We start from the raw sequence: 21,587 nt of genomic DNA on the forward strand, positions 1-21,587 counted from the left end.
CTGTTTAAGAGCCGAGCTGCCCAAGCGCTACCGGCTTCGAGCAGCCCCCATGCCTGCAGACCCTGAGCCGCCGGCCGGGCACTTCCCCTCCCGGGCTCCGGGGGCGCAGGGTCCATAGGCATGGGGGCTGCCCGAAGCCGGTAGCGCTCGGGCAGCTCGGCTCTTAAATAGAGCCGAAAAGTCAGGGGAGGAGCACAGCAGCCACCGGAGGGGAAGTGCCTGGCCGGCGGTATTTTTCCCGGACATGTTCGGCTTTTTGGCAATTCCCCCCGGATGGGGGTTTGATTACCAAAAAGCCGGACGTGTCCGGGAAAAAACGGACGTTTGGTAACCCTAGGCTAAAGCCTTCCCCTGGACTGGGTCTCCAACATGGCAGCCAGCCACATGACTATATAAAACTGAATATTGGTAATCATCATTTTGTAGCTTGGTGTAAATTCTCTATAGCATTTTGGGGTTCCTAAATTGCTGTCCCTAAAAATTAGCAGTGTGTGAATTGAGATTTACATGTGAAAGGGTAGAGGGGGGTCTATAGTCTAGTTCAAACAGACATAAGCCCTGATCTTGCAATGTACAGTCAGACATTGGTTTAAATGGGGCTCTTCCTGAAGGCAGATGTCAGCCTGTGATTGTACATGCAGGATTGTGGCCAGTGTTTGCTCAGTTGTAGTTTGAAAGAATTTCCATCCTAGCACTTGATTCTCATTTACACTGAGGGCACATTACACTGCTCTGGCCTTACTATCAGTGTAAATGTGTACTTTATAGCTTTTACTCTGCAGAGTGGCACAAAATGGCCATAGTTTAAATTAGAATCAGGCACCTAGTGTTTTCCTCTGTGTATGAGGATAAATATCTGATACTGAAAGGAAAATTGCTCTTTATGTTTGAAAGGTATATCTTGTCTTTTCCACTAAGTTTTGGGACATTTACTTAATGTGGAAAAAAAGCTATTTGCATAATGAACCCAAGCTAAGATGTCTAATAATAATTTATAATTAACATGCACGACATTTTATTGACTTGTAGACTATGTCCCTGCCCTGAATAGCTTACACTCATTCATTATATAAATTCAACTTAAAAGGGGGTATAAAGTAGGAGCCATGTTATCTTGATCTTTGTACATTACTAATAATCAAAAGCTGCAGAATTGTCATAAGGAAAAATGGAAGATAAATTGTTTCAGCTTTTTGTGTTCTAAAGCCACACAATCACTGTAAACAAATTGTTTGGCAGGTGGCTGGTGTTCAAACCAAAGCAAAAGGTCTGTGGAGGAGAACCAACCCCAGAATAGTACATTAATCACTAGTGAGGTCCTGTAGACCCCACAAATATATTGCAGAGCTCACAAAAAAGTACTTCTGGACAGGGACATGAGCTAGTATTTTGATAGCCATGTCTTTATGTATTTGTATGGGGTTACAGTCTTATAAATTCTTACCCAAGAGTACTGTTTCTGCAAGGGAGAGTTTAATTCCACGAAGCACCACAACACTGGGAAAGCCTCTTGGCTGATTCCATAGTATCTTCCCAATACTACTGCTTTGAATCTCTATTTCTGGGAATGACATTGCAGTTTGAGAGGATAAGGCCCCGTGATAAAATTTATATGCAGAGTAATATGATACCCACCTATTAAGAACCTATGATTGTCAACAAGTCTCCACACATTCTGAGGGAAAGAATTAAATGCAGAGTTGTTCGTTTTTCCTTTTGCTATGGATCAGACTGAATGTGCTTCCTAGCCAGTGTACCATAATGCTGTTTGTTAAACTTTATTTTCTCTCTTGAGAGTCCTGCTGAACCAGATCACAGCCAGGCTAGACAGTAGCGATGTATATAAATTTTAACACTTGATTTTGTGTGTCCCCCCTCCCCCTTGGTTAGTTTAAGTGAGTCAGGCTGGGAGGAGGGAGAGAGAGTGGTGGGGGAGAGGAAGGAACCTTTGGAAATGTGTTATTCATGTGTATATTTCATCAAAGACTCTCAGTGAGCACAACTTCATCTACCATCTATACCTGCCTTAACTTTTCAATATTTTCTGTTCTTCAAAATAAAGGTAGTTGGCTGTTTGAAAGTGTTTTAAAGCTTCCAGTTTAAAAAAGTCCAGCTACTGAAGACACTGATTTAGCATATGCATAACTTTAAGCACTTTGAGTAGGGCCAGTGAAGTGAAATGGACTATACATGTGCTTGAAATTAGGCTTAAATGTTTTGCTTAATCAAGGTCTAACTGTAGAACTGGAGTATCTGAGTGTGAACATATGATAATGGTCACACAACTGTCATCACAGCCAGACACCAAATTGCTTTCATTTTGCCTGCATAGGCTTATTAGTATGTCATCATTAACTCACCATCGGCCTGACATCTAAGTCACTGCTGATGTCTCTGGGCTGCTAATGAAATTCAGTGTTTTGCTTGCACAGAATGGGTCTTCCTTCTCTCGCCCAGTTGACCACTTAGCTTGGTACTTCATGGCTAATGCTGTAGTTTCTATAATTGACCAAACCAAACCATCACCTCTGAACACTCTCAAGCTTTGGGAAGTTCTGATCTAGCTTCGAATTTTGTAGCTAGGCTCCTTGTTTACCTGTGAAAAGGCTTGTCGTCCTTTTTGTAAAACTGGATCATATTTTTCTTTCTAAGAATTAAAGCCGAGTAATGTTTTGCAAATAAGAATGAGAAGTAAGTACAGTCCGAGGCTCAATCAGAGGTTTTAGGCAGCTAAATTTGAAAGTTGTTGCCCTATGGTAGAGGTACTTAGGAATGATTTAAAACATGATTTTATGTATTCTTTTCAAGTAGGTATTTGTTGGAGGGTAGGGGAAACGTATTGGGGTCATTGTTTGCCTCATAAACCTGCCTCCATTCATAAGTGCCATTTTTCAGCTAGGTTGTGAGACTTGTGCATATTCATAGATTTTAAGGCCAGATCACCTAGTCTCTGACCTTTTGATACTGTCAGGACCATCCATTCTACACCCAGCATAACAGCACATACGGTGGGAACCTTGTCTCTCTTTTCCTAGTGCTGATAACTCCTGTCACCTTTTTATGCATGTGCTGGTTGCCCATCAGATTCCTGGTATCAGCTCCCACACCTACTTTAAATCTCAAGACAATACATTTCCTTAGTGAACTCCCACACTGAGTGGGTCATAGATAGGGCCCTACCAAATTCACAGTCCATTTCGGTCAATTTCATGGTCACAGAATTTAAAAAATAATAATTTTCATGATTTCAGATATTTAAATCTGAAATTTCACCTTGTTGTAACTGGAGGGACCCTGACCCTACAATAACCTTGCGACCCCCCCTGCAACCCCTTTTTAGGTTGGGACCCCCAGTTTGAGAAATGCTGGTCTCCCCTGTGATGTCTGTGTAGTATAGGGTAAAAGTACACAAAAGACTAAATTTCATGGGGGAGACCAGATTTCATTGTCTGTGATGCATTTTTCATGGCTGTGAATTTGGTAGGGCCCTAGTCATAGAGTGGCTTGAGTTAAATCATGTGCTGTGTGTCATCTTCATTTAATAAATGTTGTTCCTAAATATTCAGCATGTCGTATCTTGTGAGTAGGATAAAGTGCATGCATAATCTATCAACTGCTATTCTTTCAGATTTTTAAAAATAACGTTTATTGTATATTATTGCCCTAGCTAAAAGATGGGGGAAATAAATTCCGGGCCCAGAATTAATTGCAGTATGTGTGGGGGACAGAACTACCATGAATTCATAGCGGCTTCAGTAAGACACACAAGCTGGTGATGAGTTTATTTTCCAGTAACAGACTTTTTTGTTTTCAGCAGTCCTATGCACCAGCTCCCCACCCCATGGCTCCTCCCAGCCCCAGCACAAACAGCAGCAACAACAGCAGCAACAACAGCAGTGGGGAACAGTTGAGTAAAACCAACCTGTACATTCGAGGCCTTCCACCCGGCACCACTGACCAGGACCTTATCAAGCTCTGCCAGCCGTAAGTGCCATTGAAATATTTCATGTCCTCCAGTTTGAAATGAATACACTTGACCATCGTATTTATAGGGACAAATTTCCAAGCCAGATTTTAAGCTTGTAGATATAGATTTTATATTTTCAGAACAAGAATTTAGATGCATGATGTACCTGGTAGTGAAAGGTGAACATAAAGGATAACACTGACTCCTTTAGCTCAAATGGCTGATGTCTGTGCTTGGAGATCTGAAAATCTAGGGTTCAAAATCTACTGACATCCAATTAATTGAGAGTCATGGCTTCATGAGACTGAATTTATTTTTCAATGTTTTTTCTTTTCCTTTTCCTTTGATTTAATTAATTCACATAATCAGAAAACATCTACTATGAGAGATTTTACAGTCAAAGAATTATGATTCATGGCAGAACACACAACAAAACACATTTGTCATTTGTCACATCTTTTGATTGCTGTGTCTCATTGTCAAGTCTGAAGTTTGAGAAGTATGTTACCAGGTAAATATGGGCTTGTACCAAAATGTCCTCTAAAAATTGATGATGTAAAAATGTCACCCTCTTATTCAACAGATCTGCTCCCTGTGTATATTTGGAGTAATTTCTGCCAACCTTAGTGACAAATATAAGTTTTTACTGATTTTTATTTCTGTTAACACTGCAGAGGCCACATAGCTAAATTTTGTTCCTCTTGGTGCATCATTAACAGAATTGTTTGCTAAAATCAAATCACAGGGCAGTTACCTAAGCAAATGAGTTGATTATAATGGATAATACAGGTATAGCTGAGGGTATAATTTGATTTGCTGAATCTTTATTACTGGTGGTGATGCACAAGAAGAAAATAACCTATCTTGTCTTTCAGATCCCATATTGAGTTGTTAGGGTTGGAAATAAGAAAAATATATTTTTTGTTGTAGAATGAGAACATTGGTAGGGAAATAACAGAGACAGCTAGTATGGAATCAACAGAGACAGCTAGTATGGAATCCTACAATGCTGAATTTATAGTCTTTCCCCCCCCCCCCCCCGAAAAAAAAAGTTGAATGGCACCTTTAAGACTTTCCATTGCAAATCAGCATATCAGGTAGAGCTTGATAAATGGATTTACTAATGTAAGACTCAGTCTGAGCCTAGACTTAGAATTTGAACAGAAATTGATGCTGCTTTGAGATATATGGAAAATTAAATTAAAATATATGTAAATATTATCCAATGTGATGTGCATTTCTGCACTTCCTAGATTTGATCAGAAATACTGTGATAGACACTTTGTATGATGCTTGGCAGGTCTGAGGAAGAAAGCTCTTAAAACACTTTTTTTTTCCTTCTGCAGTAGCCAAGGGAATGTTGAAAATGCTTGCAACTGAGTAAATTTCTCATAGTACAACATTTCCATTTCCAACTTTACTCTAGTAGGATTCTTACCCTTTAAACTACACTCAACATTTTTTTAATTGCATTTTAGAGTGTGGCTATAAAAATAGATTCTATTTTAGTCAAAATCATCGAAAAACCATGAGCTTTTGTGTTTGATAAGATGAGTGGCTGCTTTAGTTAATCCTCCTGACTTTTATACATTTCCATTTTATGTTTTTATGTAGTGTGCACTGCACGCTGAATAGAAAATAGTAGACTGGAGTGCCATTGATGCTCGTAGTGCAGACTCCATTATGAGTGATGTCAGATATTTTTGACAAATGTACCGACACTATCAAACCTTTTATCAATTTAAGGGTAACCTTGTCACAGTAATCTGTCAAACTGTTCAGATATAACAAAAGGAAAAGAAGTCATCATGAACTCCGCAGTAACCAAGTAAATAAGAAAAATGTTACTGGAACGTTTTGTTCTTTCTTGCATGGTTTTGATCCTGAAAATCTCTTGTAACTGCTGTTCAGCAAAGTTGCTTTAAACTTTATTTTGCTGTACAAAGCCCTTAAATTACAGTACATCTTTTGGGACTTTATAAACTGGTACAGCAACAGGTGTGATTGAACAAAATAAACCAGGAATATATGAATAGTAAAGGTGATCTTCCTTCATTTATGCCTCATGTCTTGGATTTTCTCATAAATTGAGCAAGAAATCTCTGAAAATATGACTTTAGCATGCTTTGCAATTTTTATAACATAACCTTTTAAACCCATCTCAATCCACATTTATAATTCCATAATTTAGAAATTTGGTCATAACGAATCCCTGCAAATAATATTAATATACTAATATTGCCATTTATTCCTAAGAAGTACCCAATGTTTTATAGCATAATTGTATGACCCATTGTTGCATACATGTTCCTCTTAACTCGGTCAAAACATGATGTTTGTTAAAATTAAGATAAACATAATTAACATTTAATATTTATAGATTGTAGAATGAAAAATGTATAAAGTACTGTTTTATACAAACAACATATAAAGTTCCTTCCCTAATCTAATCATACCTTATTTTTATACAAAATAATGTGTTTCACCCAGAAGAATCCCCAAATTCTCTTAAAACTATGCATAGAAATCACTTTGGTCGTCACTAACATATGAGGCACATCAATAAACTATTGCAATCCCAGGTGAAAATATAGCTGATCAAAAAAACAGACAAACAAAAACATATGAAGTTTTAGACATTTGGATTTTTTGTTTGTTGTTTTTAGAGCAGGTTTTTCACTTTTCAAAAATGTTCACAATTTTTTAACCAAATATTTTCAGGTTTTCCTTATTTCTCATTTCTCTCCATTTTTTCTTTATCCCTCCTTTTTATTTTCCCATTTCCTAGTTTGCCACTTAAAAAGGGGCTTAAAAAAGGATAAAAGGTGAGAGGAAAATGAAAAATATTAGTTGTTGGCTTTTGGCCATAAAAGAGTGGACAATTTTGAAAAATAATTACTGTTTTTTAAAAAATTGTTTTGCTTGAAAATTTTTCACCTGCTACAGGTGAAAATATGTGTTACACTAGGAACATGTATTCCTATTGTGAATTTTTAATATACAAATATATTTTAAAACCGTGAAATCCTGTGAGCTTTAACAAGTTGTAGTCGAACATTTTATGCATTTTTGGTTATACGTTTAAATATAATAGCTCAAAATTTGCTTTCTCTTAGGATTACTATATAGTGTTATGAAGTTTGCATGCATTGTGAAGACAGTCCCTGTCTGCCGTGCTCTAGCCATCAGTTTTTCAGTGCTAAATCCATCCTTTAAATGCAATTTAAACTACATTTTACTCAGTCTTTGATCAGTATATGGTTGGATTTTGTACTTTACTGCCTTGTACCTGAAATGTACCTTCAGAAATCTTACCATATCCATCTACTTTGTTTTCCTTGCTTGGATTAGCTATCTCTTTATCCTCCGGCAATGTTTGATTTCTGTGTGATCCAGCCTGAAATCAAAGGACTGAATTAAAAACAACAACAACAATAACAAAAATATTAAACCCAAAAACTGATAAGTCTGTGAGCCAGTCAGGCTGAGTTATGTGGAAGATGAGCCAGAATTTGGTACCTAAATGTTTTTCTAAGCACAGAAAGTTTCCTGTTTTGCTGTGATTGTCATCAGTATGGTTTTTCTTCTCAATGACTCTGAGCCATATTTTCTGTGAGGCAAAGGATCTTCTTCCCATTCAAAGTGTCATGGATTTGCCTCAAGGTAGTGAGAGTCAAATTCCTAACTTATTTTCTTCCCTCTACTTTTGTGATAGGAAAGACAAACAAGAGGGAAATAATTATATTAGAGTTGGACAAAAAATAAGGAAAACAGAGGTGAAAACTTTTGCTGCATTGTATCCATATTACAGTACAATCTGAATAGAGGCCTGCAATCTGCTTCCCCCATTGTAATTAGCAATAATTGGCACTCTTGTATACTTTAGCATAGAGGCCATTGACTGAAGAGGTGAGAAAAGTGAGTTAACCTCAGAATGATGGAGCTTTCTCCCTGGATTACCTGGTGTTGGAACTATTCAGGGAGATGTAGATTGATTCCTGCTTGACTCTGGGTGTCCAGTGTTTCTCATTCACTACACTTCGGCTGTTCGGTCTGAGCAGAGGAAACTAAGGTCTGAGGAAGAGAAGTCTCTCCAGGGAAACCCTAGAAACAGCCAAATTTGGGGGGCAAGTGAAGGTTGTGATTTGTTTTCATTGTTGTTTGAAGTACCAATAGAGTCAAATCCCAGGTAAGATACGTTTGGACTAAATACAATGTTTGCAGATTCTGTTCAGGACAGTGAGGGAACACCACTGGCTTACACTTGTCTTCCTCAGAAGTGGTTCATTCAGAATACTGGTGAAGCACATTGATGGGATAGATTAAGCAAGCTTGCATTGCTTGTGTCTCTCTCTTCTTGCAAGCTCTTTAGGGCAGGGACTGCACTTAAACATTAAAAAGAAAAAAAAAAGAATTTGAACTTGATAGGTTTTTAAATTGAAGAGTGATCATGTGCTCAGTAACTAATTTTAGGGATGTCTATATTATTATTTAAACAAACAAAAAAGCAAACCAACCTAGTGACGTAGAAGTAGCTTTTTACCCTGTGATATGAGACCTCTGCGTGGTTGTTGTTGTTACTAATATTATTATAAAAAAATTGGACTTCTACTTAAGGCCCACATTGATATAATATAATGAACTTTTGTTTTCAAATACCTGCATCTTAACTTCAAAAGTGTGTTGACTCACAGCTTTGTATTCCGATGTGTAAGCTGAATGTGTTTGTAATATTTAAGTGCAGGCTTTGTATGTATTATTTTTTCTTTACTTTGTTACCCTTTTAAAAACAAACAACAAATCCTAGTAAAATTGTTTGTATTATCTGCCTGTTACTGTAGTTCCTGAATATCTTAAATGGTTAAAGACAAACATTAAAATTCCCCCATATAGGCAATGAACTAATCCTATCCTTAGCCACCCCTTTTTGTCAGGGAAACCAAAACCCTAGGTCAACAAATGCCCAGAGTATTGCGGAGTGCTCTGTCTGGGACATGAATGTTGTCATTGTAAGGAAGAAAGGCACAAAAATAACTTAGTTAAGCTAATAAATGAACACCTGCAACATTCCCTACTTAGGATGTAGCCATCATTTCACTGGAGTGTGACCGAGTGTCAGTAAGAGTTTCTGATTCCCTTTCAAGTTGGATGAACATAATTTAATGGAGGCTTGTGGGAGAGGGAAGAATTCTCGTGGTTTGGTGCAGAAAACATTTTTTCCCCCAGATGAATTATAATTCAAGTCCTGGGGGTGGGGGAAAAAACTTGAGAGTTCTTAACAGAAATATTGTGAGTTGTTTGTCGCCATGGGAAGGGCACTGCTATAATCACTTGTTTGTTTATTGTGGGGGAGAAGGCTTCGAGAAACAAGCAGGATAAACAAATGCAATGAGCTTCTTCTGACTTGTTTGAGAATGTAGTGTTTCCATTCTTTCATTATATTCTTCGCTGCTACACTCCCCCAGCATATTTCTACATGCAGCCAGTCAACCATAACAGCACGGCTGGATATGTCCATTAGGCACTGAGATATTTGCTTATCATTAATGTAAATGTTTAAGAATCTGAAAACATCTATGGCCCTAAACCATCCAAAGGACAAATAGCATTTGTTATTATTCTATCAGGAACCATAGTGGGTGATTCACAAACTCTTCTGACGCATGGACATGTGTAGGAGACTCACTGAATGTGAGACACCATTGACTAAATGTCTCCTCTTGCTCCATCACAGCCCAGACTTGCTGACCTGATGGACATGCTGCAACGCTCACTTTTTTCCCCACTCAGGCTTGCAGGAAGGAGGTGGGTGGATGGGCTGATAATACAGCGATTTGATCTAGAGAGTTTATTATGATTAGCCTCGTTTTATTGTGGGGAGTCCCATAGGTATACAAGTATGTTACCAATATATACTAAATATTGTCAGTTTATTTTTTTATGAAACACCTAGAATTTTTAGGCAATGTGAAATCAAAATGATCACTTAAACTTTGTTTTTGTTGTTTAAACTACCAAAAAAGAGAAACCAAAGGAAGGCTAAATGTTGACCATATCCGTGTGTGTGTGTGTGTGTTCATGCACATGCATACTTTGTTCAAAGTAGAGTGGAAACTACATTTGCTTGCAAGTGTACTTAGGAAAATACATGATTATTTTAAAACTTACCTTGGCTTGGGAGAAGAATCTACATTATTAAGAATTCTTTACTTAACCAAAACTATAAATATACAAGAATTCTCAGACCAAATATTAGATTGAGATTGAGTCATTATTGAGACTATATTACTGTTTACAAGAGATTTAGTGGAATTTAATAGTTTTAAAACTTAAGAAATTCACAGCTATGGTTTGCTTCTGCCTTCTTTCTCTGTGTGGAAACCCCTCGCCAGTTGTATAAGCAACTGTAGTTTATTTTAATGAGGATTGGCCTGATTCATAGTCCAGTGAAATCAGTGTTAAGAAACCCAATGACTTCAATGGGCTTTGCATCAGGCCTCGTGCATTCCATCAGCATAATTATTTAGTCATACTACAATAATTAACCCACACCTTCCCTTATAGCCTTTTCGTCTTATATGATGTTTGTTCATACAGCTGCATAGGGCTTTATAGAAAGCTAAAGTCCAGGTCACTGTCCCAAGGAATTTACAAACTGTGGGCCTGATTCTGCAGTCATAACTTACACTGAGTAGTACTTATGGAAGTATTACTCAATGTAAGGACTTCAGAATTGGCCCTTGTGTTTGAAATAGGAGGATTCAGGGTGAGTTGGCAGGAGGAGTGAGTGAGTGAAGGAGATTTACACAAAATAAGATAATGCAATGACCTGGTTTAACACCATATGCATCATGTTCTTTCTATTTGCCATTCTTGGTTGGCCAGGGAAGTACTTTGAAATGGAGAAGGTGACTGTCTGTAGCAGGCAGAAAGGACTATCAGAGGGATGGGTGTGTCCTCTCTCTTCCCAGCTAATGGAAACTGGAAAAGCCTTGGGTGGTTAGTACTGAGTATTTGGAGTTTATTTGCTCCCTTTTGGGGGCCTTGTTGACAGAGTGAGCCCTGGGGACAGGGACTTAAATTACCTTGTAGTTGGGACTTCAGTTTTCCTCCCTGACTGGTGAATCTGTCCACCAGCATACAGGCCCAAGCTGAGCAAATCAATGGGACTGTTCATATGCTCGCAGATAGGGCGTTCTTCCTGAATGGGGGCCTTTAAGTGAAAATCTCATTTCATTGACTGGGAGTATTGCCAACCCCACATCTTCAGAAATCATTAGACTGGCTTAAAAATGATGAGGTTTTAAAAAAGAATAAATGGTGGGTTCTTTTTATTTGCCTTCTGTGTTTTGAGTCTTTAGGGGGTCACATTTTGAAGCTTTTCTCCACAACCTTCAGGGCAAGAAACCCACTTTTTTAAAAAGTGAAAGCTGAATTTCTCATGTAATCACCTGACTGCAGAAGCTGGGGATTTTAAGAAAAAGAATCCTAAAAAACACACAGTTCCTTATAAAATCCTGAGAATTGGCAAGACTTGATTTGTCTTACTCTCAGTAAGTGCTTTGCTTATGCACCTATATGTACACAAAGGCCCATACAAATAAATAATAAAAAACAATCAAGCTGTTTGTCCGTGGAGCAGGATGGAAGGGACCATAGTCGTTCCCAGCATAGGGGAACCAGAGAAGCCTTTATGGCTCCTATACTCTCCGCTGCACCCATTACACTTTAACTTGGTTTTAAAACTGAATTAGGGGATTGGGTACCGTAAAATATGAAATCTGTGTTCAGAGTCTGAAGGTTTTAAGACTGTACAGCACCTAGCACAATGAAGTCCTGGTCTATGACTGGGACTCCTGGGCACTACTGCAAAACAAATAATAAATTATAATAAAGTCTGATGAGCTCTCTCCTCAGTCATCTGAATGCCACAGTTCCAGAAAGTATTCTTGAGGCATTTAAATGCTTGAGGTTTTGCTGCATATAATATACATTTAAGATCTCATTTTAGATCTGTACACAACTTGTGTTTTGGTTACACTTATTCCTGACTACCTCTGTTTCATTAGGATGGGCCAAATCCTATAGTCCCCAAACGTCCTTACAAAGCAGTATTCCCCCTGGAATCAGTAGGAACTGCGAATGCGTGAAAGCTGCCACAGTAACAGTTGCAGTGCGTTTGGTTCACACAGCTCCCCCAGTTTTAAACTTGTCACTGTTTGGGTGACAAACTGCACCTGTATTTTCCCTCTATGTTCCAGCAAGGGCACCGCTCTACATCTCCCCTCTTCCAGCTCCCCAATCTCTACCTCTGTTGGACGGACACCCGCATCTCCTGACCAAGGTTTTCCAGGCAGCACAGTTCCCTACCTAAACTGTGTTATTCCCAGCAAACCAGACAGCCTAAAGTGTGAGTGCCTGCACTTGGCTTTCTCTCCTGAAGCTATGAAAAGCATAAATGCCCACAGTTATACTACACAGCCCTTTGTAAGCAAGCACATTTATTTTTAAGGTAAAAGCATTACAGAGAAAACCTATTAAAACAATAAAAGAACATACACACATGCTAATAAGCTTACCAGAAATCACCCCAACTCCAACGACCTCTGATAAGTGATCAGTCCGTCAAATCCCGTACAGTGGTTTTTCTGTTGTCCACAAGTTCATAATAGCTTTTGCTCCAAACAAGAACAATCCATGCGTTGTTCAGTCTTTCTTTTATACAGAGTGAGCCCTTGAGCTTGCCCTCACGTAACAGGTAATCAAAAGACAATGGTTCTGTCCTCAGAGCATAACTTCAGAAGGTTCAGTCAGGAGGTGGAAATTTGCATTTGCCTCTTCCCAGATATTTCTTAGAAAACCACTTAACTTTGTTTGCCCTCGAAGTTCCTTCTTGTCTGGCACATTATTAAAAATAATCCTTTGAAGCTCATTAGACTTCTCAAGGTTCACATTGGCCATGTCTCCTCCCTAAAGAAGTTACAGATAATCCCACCATATTAAATAAATTTTACATTTAAGAAATGGACTCAAAAGATACTTAAATTAGAGTCAATAAGATTTTCCAGGGATATTACCCTAGTTGTCGCACTTAAAAGCAAATGACAAGTATATGTGTACACTGCATATGGAGGTGTGATTGTAGTGCACGTAGGCTTACCAATGCTAGATTTTACCTAGCTGGCCTGGATAGCAATAGTAGTATAGATATGGGGACAATGGCTAGCTACCTGAATACATACCCAGACTCCCCAGCAGGTTCGAACTCAGGTAGGTACTCAGCACTGAAGCCCACATTGCCATGGGTACACTGCTGTTGTTACACTTGCCAGCTAGATTAGAGATTATGCCTGTCAGTGCTACAATCGCAGTTACAATACAAAGAGAAAGAAGCAGGAGATTCTTTAATTGAACTGTAGTGTCGCTCTCTAACTTCCTAAAGAGACTAATCTCCCCTTGATGCCTGTGCCTAGCTCTAGTTAATTTTCACTAATTAACATTAATGGGAATTATGTGCAGGGCACTAAGGGGAGAATGGAGACCCCTTTGATGTTGATGGCATTTGTGTAGCAGAATTTTTTCCATAATCTCACTCTTTGCAGATAAGATGCAAAGAATGTTCAGTCATTTTCAGAAATATGTTCTCCTTATGCTATGCTGTGAGCTAAAGATAATCGTTATAACCAAAAGTCAGGAAAGCCAAACAACCTGGGCACCACTTTAAGCTAAATGGCAAAAATCTAACACCATGCCTGGAACTTCTATACAAGGGGAAATGGCAGACTGACTATAACAGCAAAGCTGTTGCATATTATCAGCAATAAAACAAAGATGTCATTGTATTCAGCTGCTAGATTTTCCCATACCACTTCAAACAGGCATTGACAAGAACTCTGCACTATGTAATGTGCAACGTCCTTCATTGCAAGTATTTGGTAACTTCCCAGAATGATATGTGGAACAAACACTTCTGTTAGACATGTATTAGAAACCCAAAAGACTAAAATATTATTCAAAAGCTGCTCATTGGAGAGAGAAGTTCTCACAGCTTTATCAGCTAAGGCATAGAAGATTTGCTTCTCTTCTTGTTCTGAAACAGAGACAGGCAAAATGGAATGACTTACTGCAGTTTCATATTAAAATGATGTCAACATGTCTGGGATTTGAAAAGTTTTATTTTTCTGCAAGTGCGTACTCTGCATGTCCCATTGGCATCTGAGCTTCATTGAGCAGCGGCCATCCTCCTTAAGTGTTTGGAAAGTGCTTAGCTCAGAGTCGGTGCTCCTGCAAATAAATACAGTAATGGTAATATGGAGCACACGCAGACCTCCGATCCTACAATGAGCTTCACTCCAGTGCACTCACAGTGGACTCTATTGATTTCCATGAAGCTTCATGCATGCCCAGGAGTCTGCTCATGCTGAAAGCATTGCAGGATCAGGGCATTATCAGTATGTTGTTTTGACAGGTTATAAGTGTAACATATATGTTCCTTACAGAATGGTGATCATATAAAAATTACACAAACTTTCTATTCCACATCTTCCATATTCAGAGACACCATATATTCCACAAGTTATAAGCTACTTGTGAAACTTCAATTATTTTGATTAATTCACTAAGTCAAGAAGAACATAAATATTCTAGCTGTTTTATAACGGGGACCTGGGAATTAGAAGGAGTAAGGGGACATCTTGGAATGATGAGATGTAGTGAGTTGGTTTTTAACAATTACTTATTATTATTATTATTTGAGGTTAGAAACAATTTCCTTTTTATGTTTAATAATCATTTATTATCATATACCTGTGGGTTAATCATGCTGATTTTGTGTGCCCTTAAAATAATATAACTGCAATGTGTAAAAGTATATTTAACCAACATAAATTATCCACAGATATCTAGTCTGTTTCTCACTGGAATTTACTAATGCAATAGGCAGTCTCTAAAAAATCATTGTATATGGGTACTAGAGATGGATTAAAACCAGAACCTTTTTTCACTAGCTTTGAAGTTTGGATTACTTTGGATTGTAAACCAGGTCTGTATCCATTCCTGGTTTAGTACAGTGAAAGCCTCTCTAACTAGAAAAAAAAACATCCTAGTTCACCCATTTTATGCACATGGACAGAACCTAAAAGCTTACATTTTTTTTTTTTTTTTTTTACTAATAGACTCTGTATCTGAACCATCCCAATTTTAGTTCGGTAAAACTAAAACACTAGCCTACTCCTTAGCTCATCTCTAATGTGTCCCTCTTGTTTGCTGTATTGAAAAGAGCATTTTGTTTAGGATTGTCAATTAGATATACTATGGATGTGAATTTTTACAATTACTGTACAGTAGATTAGCACAAACATTTCAATATGCAGTTTGTTAAATGCATTCTCCACTGCATAGCAAATGAATGAATATATATCACACGCCTTGTCATACAACTAACACAGAAAGCTGAAGAATTCAGCCAGGATACATCTATTGAGGCGCTTATAAAAACATTAACAACTCCTTCTAAATTGAAAACAACAGTGTATTTTTTTTTAAAAAAAGCAATGCAACCAGTGATTCTGCTTACTTCCTAATATAATAATTGTACTAAGAATCCTTTTAAGACTCTGATTGCAGTTCTTAGTAGCAGAAGGCTATAATGGTACAGCTATTAAATATCAGCATTGAAACAAATGTTTTATTGTATTTAATCACAAGATTTCTCACTAACACCAACAAGCAGTAAAAAACAAACAAACCCAACAAAATAAAAACCTCTAACACTGTGTAACATGGACCCGAATATTTAGTATTTGATAACTACTGGCAGTTGCTTGATCTGTTGTCATTTTCATTACACTTTGATTTAAAGAAAAAGAGTTTCCTCTTAATCATGAGACCAGCTGTCCAGCCTTTTGTAAGTCCCCCTTGTGCTGCTCCCACATTGCAAAGGGGACCTCAGCTGCTGCCGTTACGGCAAATTTAAGAGTCCAGCCAGCCCTACAGGTGTTTCACATCAAGGAGGTGAGTATTTCAGGGTAGGAACCAGCACACCATGTGTGTTCTGTGGGTTCTGATCAGTGTAGCCAGGCCGTGGGAGCCATTATTTGACAGCACAATTTAGAGCAGCCCTGAGTATAGCTCTGGCACACCGAGACTAGGTATGTGGAACACTCTTACATTGACTAATTTTCCTTCCTTCCCCTTTTCTCCTTACTTTCTTTTCTTCTATTACTTTCCTTTCTTTTTATCTTGTCTTCATTTTTATCTCCAGGTTTTTTTCTGTAGAAGTGTTTCTGCACCTCAGTAACTTTAATAATTCATTTGGTAGCTGCTGGTTAGCAAATTATAAAAGTATCCCTAAAAGTGTCTTCTTAAATCATATTTCAGCTACTGTACTAGAATTGTTCGACATCTCAGAACCATTTAGCATTTTAAAATCTGGAATACAACTGTCAGCACTTCTTAAAGAGATGTCTAAAAAGTGTAGTAGTTGTTACCTGTGTGCGCGGCATCCACTCAACTGAAAATTTAGCAGCCCTCAATCTTACATGGAGCCCAAAATGTCAGAGTTTCCACCATTGCAGCTTGCAAAGTCATGTTTGCACCATAGTATACAGGGACTATCAGCTATAAAAGGAGCTCCTCTTGTCAGCACATCAGACAATGAGTACTCAGCATTTGCTCTAGAGTTGCCAACTTTCTAATTGCACAAAACCGAACACCCTTGCCCTGCCGCCTGCCCTGCCCCTTTCCTGAGGCACCTCCCCCACTCACCCCATCCCCTCTCTCTCGTTCGCTCTCCTCCACCCTCACTCACTTTCACTGGGCTGGGGCAGGGGATTGGGGTGTGGGAGGAGGTGAGGGCTCTGGCTGGGGGGGCAGGTTCTGGGGTGGGGCCAGAAATAAGAGGTTCAGGGTTTGTGGGGGGTGAGGGCTCTGGCTGGGAGTGTGGGGCCAGGGATGAGGGGTTTGGGGTGCAGGAGGGGGCTCTGGGCTGGACCTGAGGGGTTTAGAGTGAGGAAGCAGGCTCAGGGCTGGGACGGGGTTGAGGTGCAGGAGGGGTGTGGGCTCTGGGGTGGGGCAGGGGATGAGCAGCTTGGGGTGCAGGAAGGGGCTCAGAGCTGGGGCAGGGGGTTGGGGTGCAGGAGGTGGTGCGGGCTGCGGGCTCCAGGAGGGAGTTTGGGTGCGGGAGGGGCTTGAGGTTGGGGTGCGGGATCCAGGAGGGAGTTTGGATGTGGGAGGGGGCTCGGGGCTGGGGTAGGAGGTTGGGGAGTGGGAGGAGGTGTGGGGTGTGGGCTCTGGGAGGGAGTTTGGATGTGGGAGGGGGCTGGGGTAGGAGGTTGGGGAGTATGAGGGAGTGTGGGGTGCGGGCTCTGGGAGGGAGTTTGGATGTGGGAGGGGGCTCGGGGCTGGGGCAGGGGCTTGGGGTGTGGGCTCTGGGAGGGAATTTGGATGCAGGAAGGGGTTCCAACCTGGGGCTGGGGGTTGGAGTGCAGGGTGCGGATTCCAGCCAGGCTGCACTTACCTGAGGTTGCACCCGCTCGACAGCACATTGGGACTAAGGCAGGCTTCCTGCCCGGCTCCATGTGGCTCCCGGAAGTGGCCGGCATGTCTGGCCCGGCTCCTAGGTTCAGGGCGCGCAGAGCTTCCCTGGTTGCCCCTGTGCCTAGGGGCGCTTCTGGGAGCCTTGCGGAGCTGGGCAGGGAGCCTCCCTTAGCCCCACTGTGCCACTGACTGGACTTTTTAACGATGCTGACAGAGCTGCCAGGGTCCCTTTTCGACTGGGCATTCCAGTTGAAAATCGGACGCCAGGCAACCCTAATTTGTTCTTAGTGACAAACAAGTGCACGTCTTCCTCTTGAGGATTTCAGTGAGAGCTTGGTGTGCAGAGAGCTTGCAGGATTGGGCTCCATGCCAGCAGTAAAGTGCTCTTCACCTCATAATGAGGTAGCCCTCTAGTGCTGCTATCAGAAGGCATGCAGCTGGTACACTTAACAGTTAGAAACAATATGTGCAGTAAAATACATTCTCTCATTACAGAGAAATCCACTAATGCTGGCATGAAGAGCTGTGGGTAATTCAATCAGATCCGCAAAAATGATATTAACATAGCATTAAGGAACTGGCATAGACGAGCCAAAGACAGGAAATGAGAGAGTTCAGGCTTGAACCTTTATCCTTAACTCACCCCTATTGTGCCTAGCTGTTCTGGAGTCTCCATGCAGTGGTCTATTTTACACATCATATTATGGGATAGATTGTCCTCTTTGTCTGTGGAGGATTTCCTCATCCAACACCAACCAGCATTAGTGGGAGTTATGTAAAGAAATCCTTGTGTGATTTATAAAGTAGAACTGGATGATGTTTCAGCCTTAAATGTGAATTTCTTGGCTTGGGCAGTTTCCCACCCCTGCGTTTCCAAAGTGTTTCATCAGGATTTAACCGCTTGACTCTTTGGAAACCCAGATGGAGTCTTGCAGCTAAGTCCCTTAGCCCCTGTTCCAACGTATGTTTTTCAGGTTATTTTTAAAAGTGCTTGTCTCTGCAAATTTTCTTTTGTCAACTCTCTCTCAAACGATTTTTGAATGCTATGTATTTGAGGGGGAGAAGGACCTAGAAGTCAATGGCGCTATGCCGTATTACACCAGAGTATTTAACCCTGTATTTCTATGTTGTGGGTGTTCACCTTGATCTTTACAATGTTTTCCTTTGAGGAAGAACAGATGTTTGCACTTAAATCTTATCCATCTCCCCTATAAACAGGGGATTGGATTCTGCCATCCTTGTTCACGAGGAGTAGCACCTTACTCCATACATCATTCCACTGAAATCAGTGGGACTACTCACCAGGAAAGGTACTACTCAGCGAGGCAGATTGTTACAGCCTTTACTTGACTATGCAGGAGAGTAAGGGGATGGGTGGCACAGCTTACCTTACACCCCTTACACACTGTCTGCTCTCACTGTGACTGCAGCTGCGGGGGGCGGGGGGAGGAACGAGGAACAGGGCTACTTGCCTGCAAGCCAGTGGGTAGGGAGGGAGCGGAAGGGGCAGGCAATAGGAGGAGCCTTGGCTTCATTCCCTACTGGCCCACAGAGGAATAACCGGCCATGGGTTGAGGGGAGATAAGACGTTCCATGAAAAGGAGTGAAGTAACTTAGCCCATTCCCTGGTCTCTACCAGAGCAAGGGAAGGGTAGAGGAAGGAATGGTGCCTCTCTGTGTCACAGCTCATTCTCTCGTTGCTCATGAGATGGAGCAACACTGCCCTTTATTCAGGGCAAGTTTTAAAGTTACAGTCTGGTCCAGTGAGAGTAAGGGTACGTCTACACTACCCGCCAGATAGATCGATCACTACTCGCCAATCGGGGATCGATTTATTGCATCTAGTGTAGACGTGATAAAATTGATCCTCGATTGCTCTGCCGTCTTCTTCGGAACTCCACAGTGGCGAGAGGCGGAAGCGGAGTTGACTCGCCGCTGTCCTCACAGCCAGGTAAATCGACCTAAGATATACCGACTTCAGCTACACTATTTGCATAGCTGAAGTTGCGTATCTTAGGTTGACCTCCCCACCCCCCAGTGTAGACCTAGCCTAAGAGAGGCAGAAAAAGACCCAAGCATAATTTTACTCTCATAGCTGATTTTGAACCACAAGAGAGATAAGGACACCAAACAATTTGAATATTCCCATCAGGGGAACAGCATTAATAAGAACAATTTAGTTATCTTGTAGAAAGATCTTAGGACATGTAAACATACATATATCTTTAAATCTCAGACAAGAAGATGATTCTCTTCCATCTGTGCTCAGTGTGTGAGACTAACATAGAGATAAGATAATTTCCCCAAGAATGTGGAAGCTTGAATAAAAGAGTTATTGTCCCGAGGATGTGGGAAGAAAAAAGAAACTGAAGTGTGAAATTGGGAAATCATCTTAAAATTTCTCAGGAACTTCAGACATAGAATAGTGTTTAAAAGGAGTCTGGAGAAAATAGTGGATTTAGAGCATGAGCCAAAGCCCTCTGAAATCAATGGAAGTCTTTCTACTACTGTCAGTAGACTTTGGATTGGGTCCAGAGAGAGCCTAGGACAGGAGGCAGGTGGGAAATCAGTAAATGTAGTAGTCATCTTTTTTTTCCTCTTTTGCTTTGGATTCTGATCCAAGATGTATTTCTTTTGGGCACTTCCATTATCTATAAGGGTGAAGAGAAAGGTGCCTAGGCAAGCAGAATGATTGGGTGCTCATGCTCATTTGTGGGTAGAATGTCGTGGTTATGTAATCATTGGACCTGATCCTGCAAACACTCATGTGGGTAGTCCCATTTTATTCAGTGGCACTACTTACCTGAGTATAAAGTTACTCGCATGCATAAATGTTTGCAGGGTAGGGCCTATTTCTAACAGAACTGTTTATTTTAGCATCTGTTTATCTGACTGCTGACAGATTGGCCACATATTCATATTACATTTTTTTTTTCTCACTCCTGGATTGCTTTCATAGAATCATAGAAGATTAGGGTTGGAAGAGACCTCAGGAGGTCATCTAGATCAACCCCCTGCTCAAAGCAGGGTGCAATGCCACTTGCTTGTGGGTAGAAATGCACTGATTTTCATTCATTTTTAAGTTAAAAAAATTGACAGATTACAACAGATTTCCAGCTGGACGAAATATATGTGCTATGGTTGTTCATGATACTTGGAATAAAATAGGTGGAGAAAATATGTTTATTCCCCTCTATAAATGGAATCACCCATTCTTAAAAGTCTAACATTATCTGTTTTCATAGGGTGGGGATAAAGGCAAATAAAGTTTCTACCTTGGGGAGATTACTTTCTAGAACTTGACACACACAGCTGGTAAGTAGTGCTTGTCTGCATCTGAGGATATCGCTTGTTTGATGAAGGTGCCCCAGTGTTGCCAATTTTTGTGAGTCTTGCAATATTTAGTATGTTTCCTAAAGCATCAGCTCCTTAAAGCATGGGATTAGGCAAGAATGCCTGCTTTCAGTTTTTAAAAAGGTAGGTTTCTAGCCTTCATGGTCGTGGAGACAGGACTGAAAATGTGACCCGAGTGCCCTCTGCAGGCAACTGCCTCCCAAACCAGAGGTCAAAATAGGAACCCCAAACTTTTAAAGCCACTCATGACGTTTTGGAGTCTAGCTCATAATTTTTCAACATTTGGGAGTTAGCAATACTGCATCCCCTAACTGGCAGGCTGCAGGAAGACTAATATCTGTGCCCCAACTAATTACAGCTGCCCCTCTCTTAGATGGATCCAACGCTTTGAAATAGCTAAGCCTGTGTTTTTCATGTGAACCTTAATTCAAGACTTTATCTTTGTGCATTTGATGGTCTTGCAGGGGCCTGCAGCCAGTAATAAACAGGAGACTACTCTTGGGGGGGCCCCTAGAAGCTCTGCTTAAAATTCTACCAACAAACCGAAGGGAAGGTTTGGGGGAATTTCCCTGCTAGTAATGGAGTTTCTCTCTTTGGTGGTTATAGCTACATCATCCCTGCCAGAAATTTACTTCTGAATAGTGTGTTTTTGCATTTGAAATGGACCAGATTGCGCCATATGGCTGGCATTTTAAAAAATTACCCTGGGTATAAGGACGCCCCCGACCCT

General features: G+C 40.5%; 1 protein-coding gene across 2 annotated transcripts in view; it reads left to right on the top strand.

Moving 5' to 3' along the window:
* RBMS3 (RNA binding motif single stranded interacting protein 3) overlaps positions 1–21,587 on the top strand; it is a 545,220-nt gene that overhangs the window by 117,775 nt on the left and 405,858 nt on the right. For both annotated transcript variants that reach the window (XM_034760833.1, XM_034760834.1), the window contains exon 2: positions 3,815–3,984. In XM_034760833.1, coding sequence (XP_034616724.1) covers positions 3,815–3,984 — 170 coding nt within the window. The remainder of the gene's footprint in view (positions 1–3,814; positions 3,985–21,587) is intronic.

This window comes from Trachemys scripta, chromosome 2 (assembly GCF_013100865.1).
Source record: "Trachemys scripta elegans isolate TJP31775 chromosome 2, CAS_Tse_1.0, whole genome shotgun sequence".
Lineage (NCBI taxonomy): Eukaryota > Metazoa > Chordata > Testudines > Emydidae > Trachemys > Trachemys scripta.